Consider the following 10,937-nt stretch of genomic DNA (forward strand, 5'->3'; position numbering starts at 1 on the left):
GGGTTGATCTCCTCTTCACTCTCCGATTCCGTATCGGATTGTTCGGCCTCACTATCCGAGAACAAGGCTTGCATAGCCTTGGCTTTCTTCTTTTTGTACCCATCGTACTTTTGTTTTGGTTTTCTATCTTGTTGTGTTTCACCATCCGTGTTCTTCAATTGTGGAAATAGCTTGAAGCATGTTTGAATGGAATGCCCCTCTCTATGGCAAGCAAAACACATTAACCTTTTGTTTTTCTCTTCTCGTTCTTTGTTGTATTTTCTTTCAAAGTCAAGCATTCCTTGGAACATCTGGGACAAGAGAAGAGCATCCTTGGATGTTTCATGATCAATTTTATTGATAAATTGATCATTTGAGAGACGGGTGTTAGAGGAGCTTGGAAAGTTTCGGTTTTGTGCCGGAAAAGCTACGATTTTGGATTTTGAGCTTTGCTTCAACTCACCGGATTGTCGAAGTTTTTCTTCAAAACTCCTAAAATGTGCATAGAGGTCATCCGGTGTGAATGTGTCGTGCGTGCCTTGAATTGCTTCTAGGGCACTCACCAATCCGGACCATCTATCTCTCATGAGCATTACCCTCAATAGCTTTCCTACAATTTTATTGTTAGAAAGTGGTTCTCCCAATTCGGTAAACTCATTTTGGATATGCATAAGTCTATTATACATATCCTCAATGCTTTCACCATCTTCAACCTTAAAGGTTTCAAATTTTGCTTCTAAACCGGTTATTTTGGTTCGTTTGATTTGGGTATTGCCTTCATACCGGTTTACAAGAGCATCCCACATTTCTTTCGCACTTGATGCACTACCAAAGAGTGAGGCTACCGATTCACTAACCAAATTGAATATGGCATTGGTTGCTAGGTCATTATCTTTCTTGGCTTGTTTGGAATCAACGGTCTCAGTTTTGGCATCGGTTGAACCTTCGGTAGCTACACTTGTGTATGTTGGTGTATACCCTTTTTCAACAACATACCACACCTCAAGGATATTTAAGTAATTAATCATGGTTTTCTTCCAATGCATGAAATTTTTGGTGGTAGTACCAAAAATTAAGGGTTCTTTCACGGATCTATAGGGTGTCATTTGTCAAGTTGATCTAATCTCCAATTAAGTGTGTCTTAATTTGAGTAACTTGCTCTGATACCACTTTGTTACACTTAGGGGCACCTCTAATTGCTCAAAAACTGAAATTAAATTGCAATTGAAAGTAAATAGATGAGTTTAGAGAAATTTGACACGCGGGGTGATAACGGAGTTCGGCAAAACAAAGGCCTACGTCTCCGGGGCTTCGCAACCTTGTGAGGTGCGCCTTCCTATTACCCAATACGAAAGGATTACAACTTGTGAACCGTTGAGCCCTTACACACCAAGCGGGAAGTCAAACGGCCAACTCAAAGAGATGAGAACAAGGTCTCGATTGTCTAGGAACACAAGAGAAACACTCAATAGATCACTCTAACCTAATCTATAACAAGATTAGTGAAGTAGGTTTGAGGTTGCTTGAGGGATTTTGAAGTTCTAATCTCTCACAACAATGGAGTACGCTAAGCTCTCAGAAAATCGCTTTTTGAATAATTAGGGTCGGCTGAGATGAGTTTGAAAGTGATCCCTTCAGTCTATTTATAGTGGCAGCTCAAAAATGAGTTGTTTGACATAAAACGTTACCAACGTTTTATTAAACGTTACCAACGTTTTATTAAACGTTACAACGTTTTATTCAAATGCGATTTTAGGGTTTTAAATCTCTGACAGCTTAGTAAAACGTTACTTAACGTTTTATAAACGTTATAACGTTTTATGAACGTTACAACGTTTCTAGTTTGTACTGAACAGCTGTACTTCAGTTGTTCTGTAGCTGTTAAACGTTACAACGTTTGTCAACCGTTATAACGTTTGTAAAACGTCACAACGGTTGTATAACGTTATAACGTTATAACTTGATTCTTCTTTTGATAATTTTGAAGCTTCTGATCATTATAAAACGTTACCAACGTTTTATCCCAATTTTATCAACCTCACACATACTTTACCAAGCTTTTGATTTTACAATTTGTATTCTTGATAAAAGTCTTCGTGATTTTTTCAGTCCAAGCTTATTATATCGCAGTTCTTACTCTTCTTGGACCTATATGTTCTCAAAAATAGAAGAAATCGTAAAATTCAATAATTGTATGTTTTTGCAAATTAGTCAAATAGACGTAAAAGATTATTGTACGAACAACAATAACCACAAATAAAAATCCATAAAACCGCAAAAAAATTTTTGCGGTTTGGGTAGGTTACGAAATAACTAGAAAAGCTGGATAGTTTTTTAAATTCTTTATTTTTTTGGATATTAATAAAAATTTCGCAATTTTTCTTTTCTTTTTCCCAACTAGAAATTTTTACGACAGCATCTAAAATTGAGCACTCCTAAATTCCGGATTTCCTCTAATATTAATTTCTTTCTAGTAGTATAATTTAAAATTTTATATTTAATAGAATAAAAAATTTCGGCAGTTAGAAGCAAATCATTACAATTACCACCATGATACATATCTAGAATATGTTCAAATCAACACAATTAGTCTTTAATTTATTTTCGTAATAGCTTTTTGTCTCTCGTCTTTGAAATACATATATATCCAGAACACAGTACCGGAAAAAAAATCATTGGAAACATAAATCTTACATTTTGAAAGCATATTCAATAAGTCCAGAATAAAAGTAAACAACAAATAAATTAAAAGGAAAATAAAATGATAGCAGTACGGAAAGGAAACCTCCAAAATAAATTAAATTAACGGAACACTATGGAGGGAACATGTTTGCAGATGTCGCGGATCTCATCTGCGTGCTCTTTTAATTTCCTGCACTCTAATACCTCGAGTTCTTTGAGGTTGGACAGGTACTGAAGCCCGAGAGGCACCCCCAGCTTGTCACACGAATTTAGTGTCACTTGCTTAAGTATGGGCATGGCACCCGACTTTATCTCCAATTCTTCTAGATTGCCTAGCTCGTAAAACATCAACTCATGTAGCTGTTTGAAGCCTCCAGCTGAACAGCTCATCTTTTGATTCTCTTGTCCGAACAAATAGAGCAGCCTGAGGTTGCATAACTTCTCTAGCACTGGCAGCGGATCAACATTGAACTGGAGACCGCTGAGTGTAAGCTCTGTGATGTGGATGGGAAACATGCCAACCTGAAGCGACAACTTGTTTGGGAAATGATCAATTAGATGCAGATATTGTAAATCTTGGTAAAATGGAAATCTTTGCATGTTGACTATTTCTAGTGGCACTTGATAGCCATCTAACGAAAGAGAGGTTAGATGCTTCAGCGTGTCAAGCAACTTGGCAAATAAATCCCACGAAAACGAGCTCTCCACTTCGATACCTAAACTGCGCAGATTTGGTAGTTTAGGTAACTGTGCATTCCATGACTCTCGGCTCTTCACGTCCATGAGTGTTTGCAGAGTTCTTAAGTCGGCAGATGATGAGGGTCCTGAAGTATGCCTCGGTAGCTTCACATGCCGAAGTGTTTTCACATTCCATATATATTCAAGTAACTCGTCAACATCAAATAGATATCCGAAATCAAGGGTCTCCACAAATTTTAGGCCGCTGATGAACGACTCAAAAGATGTTGTGTTAATTAAACCACTCCCAACAAGCTTGCAATACCTTAAATGAGTCAGTCCATGAAAACACTCAAAGTTAATTGGGTTATCAGAAGGATACTTATGCATGTCACCCAACACCTTAAGCAGCCTTTGCTGAGAGCAATTTGGCAATGGCCTCTCAAAGCACAACAAAGAACGGAGATTTGGATTTGCATGTTTCATCAATTCATCGCAACCCGAGTAATGCACTGCCACACGGCGCGCCTTGGAGACGCTCATCCAATTGTCAGGAGGTTTCGAGCAAATTGTGACAAAGTTATCCTCCTTGGCCTTTTGGATGGCAACTTCACGAAGGAGATCATGTATACGACAACTTCTGATGGAACCAACGTGAGATCTCCATGATACTTGAACCAAGCTTCTATTGAAAAGAAATTAAAAAAATTAAACGAAGTTCTTTGGATTATAGAAGGTGTATGTAGAACTATATATATATATCTTCCACAAAACACTAGATGTGCATATCGTAAACTGAAAAGAAATGTTGAGAAACGAAAAGCAGTAATTGGTACTGTTGTAGTAGGGGTAAGTAAAAGGTATAAAAAAAGACAGTAGTTAATTAGCTTGTTGAATCTAATATTCAAGTTTTGTAAAACATAGGATCTGTAAAACTAGCTACCGAGTAACAAAATGAGTACTCGAATTAGTAGGGGTTTCAATGTGTATGGTACGAGTGAGATGGTCACATTTTCATACCCATGCCTACTTGAAATTTGTCTTACTCATACTCTACCCTTATCCATTAAATATTAGCTTAACCTTATCCTTACCCATTAAGATAATGGTTACTAAAACAAATAATAGTAATTAGCGAATGAATTGGTAGCTTATATAATTTAATCACAAAATATTACTAATAAATAAATATATAAATACATCATATTCCTAATAATACAAAAATATAAAAAAATTATATTTTTTATTCCATTTCAAATTATTGATATTATTATTTTAAAAGATATATATATTATTAATTAATGAAATAATAAAATATTGTATAAATCAATTTTTTCGTAAATTACTAATTAAATAACTATATAAAATGTTGGATAAATTACTAACTAAAAAATTATATGAAATGTAATATAATTCAATCTAATTATAATAATAAAATTATATGGTTAATATGTATAAAAAAATATCATATAATTTTTTTATATTTATTAATTAACCTATATGATTATAGATATGAAATAGCTCTTACCCATACCCTTACCCAATAAGTTAACAAAAATTTTTTTTACCAATATTCATACCCGATAAACTAATGAAAAAGAACCTTACCCATACCCGTCTTATCAAATATGATATGGATCGGGTAAATGATTAAAAGGGTATCATTGACACCCCTACTAGCAGTGAGCAAACCAATCATATTAAGTACATTTACCAAAATGAGCAATCATGTACTGAAACAAGCAATCCAAACAAAGAAAATAATTGCCAATAGGCATGTTGTCGAGACTAATTTGTTTTTATTATTATGTTTGAACAACTTATAGTTATTATAGAGATTCTTTTTAATTAGCACAAAAGGATTACCTAATTAAGGGTGCAACGATCGAGGCCTCCCAACAAATACCATTATTTTATTGCAACGAACGGACACATAAAACTTAGTTAGGCCTTCAAGGATGACAAAGAAAAAAAATGTAGTTCTGTATTGAAACAAATATTGATGAAACCTACACCACTATTTATTTTAAGCCCAGTATTTTTCAAAGTTAAAACTAATTAAGATGTATAACCATATCCTTAAATACACGACACAACATTATGTTCTCTGATAAATGCAACAAAGAAACGTTTTAGGAATGTTTGTTTTAAACTAAATAGTATACTTAATCTATATGAAAAATGTTAGTCAAGAGTATGAATTTATTGTTAAATAGCCAATTAAATTTTAAAAGTAAGATGTCTTACCACACAAAAAATAAAAATAAATAAAAATCAACCGTATCTAGGTGAATCTGTAAAAGAATGTTGAACTATGGAAGTATACCTTTGCACTAGATCCTCTAAGAAGATCTCAGCAGTATCCTCCAATGTTCTGGATTCTTCTGCCGGTATGAGCCTTTCAGCAACCCACAACTGAATTAAACTTTCAGCATTGATTTCGTGGTCTTCAGGAAAAACTGCCAAGTACATAAAACAAGACTTGAGGACAAATGGCAAGTCATTGTAGCTGGTGGCTATGATCTCAGTACATTCTCTCCCATCAGTTCCCCAGTTCATAGTTTGCAACATTTTACTCCAAACAGCATAATTGGCAGGTCTTTTTGATAATAAGCCTCCCAAAACCACCAATGCAAGGGGTAATCCACCACATTTTTCAACAAATTGTTTCCCAAGCTCATACAGATCATCGGGATACTCTCTACTCAAATCTCGATTAGGCAGAGCCTTTTTCAGCAAAAGCTCTAAGCTCGGTTTCTCAGTTAAATAGGGAAGTTTATATGGTTCAGCATCACCGACAATGTTTTGGATTCTAGTAGTTATGATTACTCCACTTCCAATCTCATCAGGTAGCACCCCACCAATTTGAGTCCATAGATCACTTGTCCATATATCATCTAAGACAAGAAGGTACTTCTTACCATTAAGGGTTTCGTAAAGCTTTCTCAATAAATGTTGTTCTCCCCGTTCTAGGTCGTTTGGAAGGAGAGGCTGGACTTGCTCTATTATCTTTCTCAAAATATCCATTATATTGAACTCCTGAGAGATAGCTACCCATATGTGAACATCAAACTGTCTCTTAACATCATTGCTGTAGAAAAAGAAGTAGATGGTCATCAGTTTTTGAAAGATTGAAATAACATATTATTAATCAATTATTGACACAATTGCTTCATATAATCATATTTACCTATTGTAGACTTTTCGAGCAAGAGTGGTTTTTCCGAGCCCACCAGGTCCCACAATGGAGATGATAGCACGCCTTTTAGTGCTTGTGTCAAGTAACTGTTGCACAATGTTGTCCCTGTCAAGATCGAAGCCGACAACACAAGGATTATCAATGTCAGGTACTATAGGGGGCCTGACCGGTAGCTTCGGCCGCTCACCACTGCCTTCACCCGAAAAGGTTATTTCATATTTCTCTCTACTTTGTATGATATCCTGAATTCGTGCCAGGATCTCATTCATTTCACCGGCAAGGTTGTGCAAAGCTGGGAGCCTTTTGCGCTTGCTCCACATCCTTTTAGCAGCACTAACAATTCGAGAACATCCTCTTGGGAGCTCTTTCGAAGGGTTTTCGGGAGCCTTCAAGAAATGGGCATTGTCAATAACATCTTCTATGTCGTAAGCAACATCTCTGATCTCATTGACCCAATTTTTCTGCCTCTCATATAAGGTCTGCATCATGTCGGCATCCTTGAGAAAAGATTTAATCCGACTAAGCTCACGACTCAATGTTTCCACTTGCTTGCCGACGCCTTGTATTTGTAGAACCTCTTTAACAACAGCATCCGACAACTTCTCCAAAACAAAAGTAACTATCCCTTCGGCCATCTTTCAAGTTGCTTCGTCTATTCTTGGCCGTGCAAACTGGGTGAACAATTGTACCAATAAATTCGAGTAAGAATAGTGTTTTGACAAATAAGGGGAAAGAAATTAGACAACCATTAATTATTCTTGGCCGTGCATACTGGTAAGATATGGAACTGTATATACTGGTTAACTTGTAAGGCTCCAACAATATGGTACTACCTCAACATCATACTAATTAACAGACAGCTAGAGAGAGCGAATGAGCTATTAATTAGTGGGTCTTTTGCTAACAGCGACACGCGCGTTTATAAGATTTCTCAAATATAAATAATTATTCTCTTGTTAGGACTAAGGATTTATAGGATGACTCACATCTTGTTCTATATGAATTTTGGTTTATCCATTAATATAATACTTCGGCTAACAAACGGTGTGATTTGATGACCAAACTGATCAATTTTATCCGAAAATAAACAACTTTTTTATTATTACAATTATGCAATTAATGGACAATATGTACGTTTATCAATATCGTTTTTTTCTCAAAAAAATAAGAATCACACCAGATCATGGTCTAATTAAGTACACGATTTGTAAATAATAGACCTCAATTATCCGTCATCCAAATTTACAACTAATTTTAAAACATTTTTACAATGAAGTACATGCTCTGTAAATAATAGACCACAATTAAATATACAATTAGGTATGGCAATTAATAGGTATAGGTCAAATTAATTAAATGACAGAATTTTTGTGAGTAATAAATAGGAGTCATACCTCTGTGAGATTATTTCTTCAAATGCTTTGACGTTTGAACATCTATTTGCTATTATTCTGGGGGTAAAATGCTTTAAAAATATGATTGCTATATATGCTAAAAGCTGGGATAGATGAGATGAGAAGTTTGCTAGATACCAAACCTGGTTTCATGAGCAAGTCTGGGATAGATGAGATAACAAGTTTGTATATATGCTAAAAGCTGATGTTGTCTAAAGGTCAGTTCATTATGGAAGCATAATTAAAGTTGAGAAAGGTACCAAAATTAATCTTGTGTCTTCCCCTGTAACTTCTAATTATAGACAATATATGAACAAAATAAGTAAACATATTGGTTTAATTAATGGAAGACCTTGCCGAATCTTTTTGGCAGAATAATTAATATAATGTAATAAATATGAATAATTATATGAATCCCCCCACTCTTATCTCTCTATTATCCCCTCATCTCTTAAACCCCCATACACGTTCGGAATGAGCCTGCGGGGACAATTATCAACTCCCAATAAATATATGTAAAAAGTATGTTCAAGTCAAGTGAGGGTTTTTGTGGAATTATATATTTTTTTGTTAGTTCGATCGATTCGCAGGTTTCTTTTGAATTATATATATATTTTTTTGTTACTTAATTATTTATAACAATGATATATAAATAGACCTTATGAGGGCGTTTGTGGAATTTAGATATGAACAAAAGGAATTACTAGCTAATTAGCACTTAGCAGTATGTAGTCTATTTACTTTGCTCTATTAAATAACTCATTTTGTGCTGTCCATTAATATTGATTGGATAACTACAGAAGAAAATTGGAATTTTTCAAAGATGAAAAGTGTTAGTATTATAAATTAATAATATCTAATTCCTTAATTTGCCGAGTCTGTGTCTGATAGCAACTCATTGCCACAATTTTCTTATATTTCTCTATTCATGTCTGGGTTAGATGAGATGAGAAGTTTCCATATATGCTAAAAGCTGATGTTGTCTAAAGTTGAGTTTATGAAGGCATAATTAAAGTTCCAAAAACCTGGTTTCATGAGCAAGTCTGGGATAGATGAGATAACAAGTTTGCATATATGCTAAAAGCTGATATTGTCTAAAGTTGAGTTTATGGAAGCATAATTAAAGTTGAGAAAGATACCAAAAATAATGGAGGGTGGACCCAACTAATTCTCCACAAGATATCAGACTTATAATACGAAACACCAAACAGAGCAGTACAAAATTATTCGCTGATAAAAAAGGGACCAATAATTCCAGTTCACTGATGGGCTCACCTAATATTTCACACGAGAAAGGCTCAGAATATGTCATGTCAGCAGGTTCACAAGATGTTCATTTTTCAGAAATCCGGCCGACCAGCATTTATTTGAATAGAAAAAGAAAGAAAACAACACAAAAGCCCAACTACAGAGAAACTAATGGATTGGATGAACTCATGATGTCAACCCATAAGAGTACATCGAACTATTTCATATCCACAAGGGATTTCGATCCGGGCTTCAAACCCACGACCTCAGAGTACATCGGACTTAAACAGGGGCAAGTTGGTTGTAAGTATAGACAATATTTGATTCGGTACGTGGGTAATAAATCTTGGAAAACATGTCTTGTAGATTCCGATGTGAGGTCATAGTTGACAGGATCTTATCCTGTGCCACCAACTCAGATGACTGGTTTTCTTCGGCCTTATTCAGAGTATTTCTCACAGTATTCAAATCTATCTCAGGTGCAAAAACAAGCTTCGACAAATGATCCTTCTCAGCTTGCCTGTCATACTTGTCTACCTCACTTGTACCAGATGTTATTAAATTGTAGGTATAAACAAATTTTCTTTGGCCAATGCGGTATGCCCGGCTGATGGCTTGCCGACCCACTGCTGGGTTCCAAACCACATCCAATAGCACGACTCTTGATGCACCCGTTAAGCTTATTCCCTCGCAGCAGGCTCTTGTTGATGCAAGCAAAACCCTAGCATCACTATCTGGGTCATTGAAGATATCAATTGAGGCTTGATGGTATCTAGGTAGAATCTTACCGTCCATTTGTAGAATCTCCGTCCCTTCTCTCCATTGAATGGACACCATTCCCTTTATCCCAGGTACACAACTTCACCAACCGGGTCAACTTCTCAGAGCGTTTCTCATTTCGTACCAGTTTTCTTATCTCACTGTCTTCATTCCCGGTGTACTCACTTGTGTTTAATATGTGAAATGGAATGTTAACGTTCCATTTTTTAAATTCCTCCTCCCATGTGTAGAGCATCCCACGTGGCGCAATTATGACAGGCCGACAATCTGGAAAGACTTTCATGTAGGTTTGGATGAAGACAATGGCAAGCCGGGTTTTTCCTATGCCGGGTGCATGGCACACAATGCATCCACCGATGACATCAGTGGGGGCCCCACTGCACAGGGAGTCGAGGTCAATCCCTCCGGCTAAATTGTTCCACATAAACTCCATTGCCTCGCGTTGATGTGCGTACATGGTGGAGAATGTGCCGGGAATTAGATCCCACACTGTACCATTTAGGATGTTGTAACATATATAGTTTATTCTCCTCATTGGTTTCCTCATTTGCACATAGGTTACTATTATGGTTCTTGAAAATCAGAATCAGAATCGCTTATTTGACTGTTGAATTGGAATCGGATGAATCGGTCAGAATAGAACGAATCGGATCAGAAACTCGGATTTTTTTTACCGAAGCACGTTTTGTGCTAAATTTATCAAATAGCCCACTCAAATACTAATAATAATTAAATTTGGAAGGATAACAATCAAATTTACAGTGTATTACTTATAAAATTAATATCTAACTAGGTGCTTGGTTGCGGCGTTGCCGCAACTGTTTTTGAGCAACGCAGCAATTGTCATTCACTGCATCTTGATGAATTTGTTGCGGCGTTGCCACAACTGTTTTTGAGTGCGTGTTTGTGTAAAGGGGGACAATGTATTCGCTGCTTTTGTTGTGATTATTGTAGCACATATTTTTTTTGTATTGGAA

The 10,937-nt window shown here is 35.9% G+C and overlaps 1 protein-coding gene and 1 pseudogene across 3 annotated transcripts; both read right to left on the reverse strand.

Moving 5' to 3' along the window:
- Positions 1 to 2,654: 2,654 nt before the first annotated feature.
- LOC144564732 (disease resistance protein RPP13-like) lies at positions 2,655 to 7,278 on the reverse strand. Of its 2 annotated transcripts, none has more exons than XM_078314331.1 (3): positions 6,530 to 7,278; positions 5,666 to 6,430; positions 2,655 to 4,021 (listed from the first exon to the last, which is right to left on the reverse strand). In XM_078314331.1, exons 1-3 carry the CDS (start codon positions 7,171 to 7,173, stop codon positions 2,782 to 2,784), a joined length of 2,649 nt encoding a protein of 882 aa, XP_078170457.1. In that variant the 5' UTR covers positions 7,174 to 7,278; the 3' UTR covers positions 2,655 to 2,781. The 2 variants fall into 2 exon arrangements, with proteins under 2 accessions (XP_078170457.1, XP_078170456.1); XM_078314330.1 differs by having other exon boundaries at positions 2,655 to 4,024.
- Positions 7,279 to 8,979: 1,701 nt separating this feature from the next.
- Positions 8,980 to 10,012, reverse strand: LOC144564735 (SNF2 domain-containing protein CLASSY 3 pseudogene; annotated as a pseudogene). The gene has a single exon (XR_013514725.1). The product of XR_013514725.1 is annotated as an SNF2 domain-containing protein CLASSY 3 pseudogene (transcript).
- Positions 10,013 to 10,937: the final 925 nt, after the last annotated feature.

The sequence above is a fragment of the Carex rostrata genome, chromosome 13, assembly GCF_964058835.1.
Source record: "Carex rostrata chromosome 13, lpCarRost1.2, whole genome shotgun sequence".
NCBI lineage: Eukaryota > Viridiplantae > Streptophyta > Magnoliopsida > Poales > Cyperaceae > Carex > Carex rostrata.

Coding starts and splice junctions, on each gene's coding strand:
- LOC144564732 (XM_078314330.1), bottom strand. CDS start 7,173: ATGGCCGAAGGGATAGTTACTTTTGTTTTGGAGAAGTTGTCGGATGCT. Junction 6,431..6,529: donor GCTCGAAAAGTCTACAATAG/GTAAATATGATT, acceptor CTTTTTCTACAG/CAATGATGTTAAGAGACAGT. Junction 4,025..5,665: donor TTAGAGGATCTAGTGCAAAG/GTATACTTCCAT, acceptor TCTTTTCAATAG/AAGCTTGGTTCAAGTATCAT.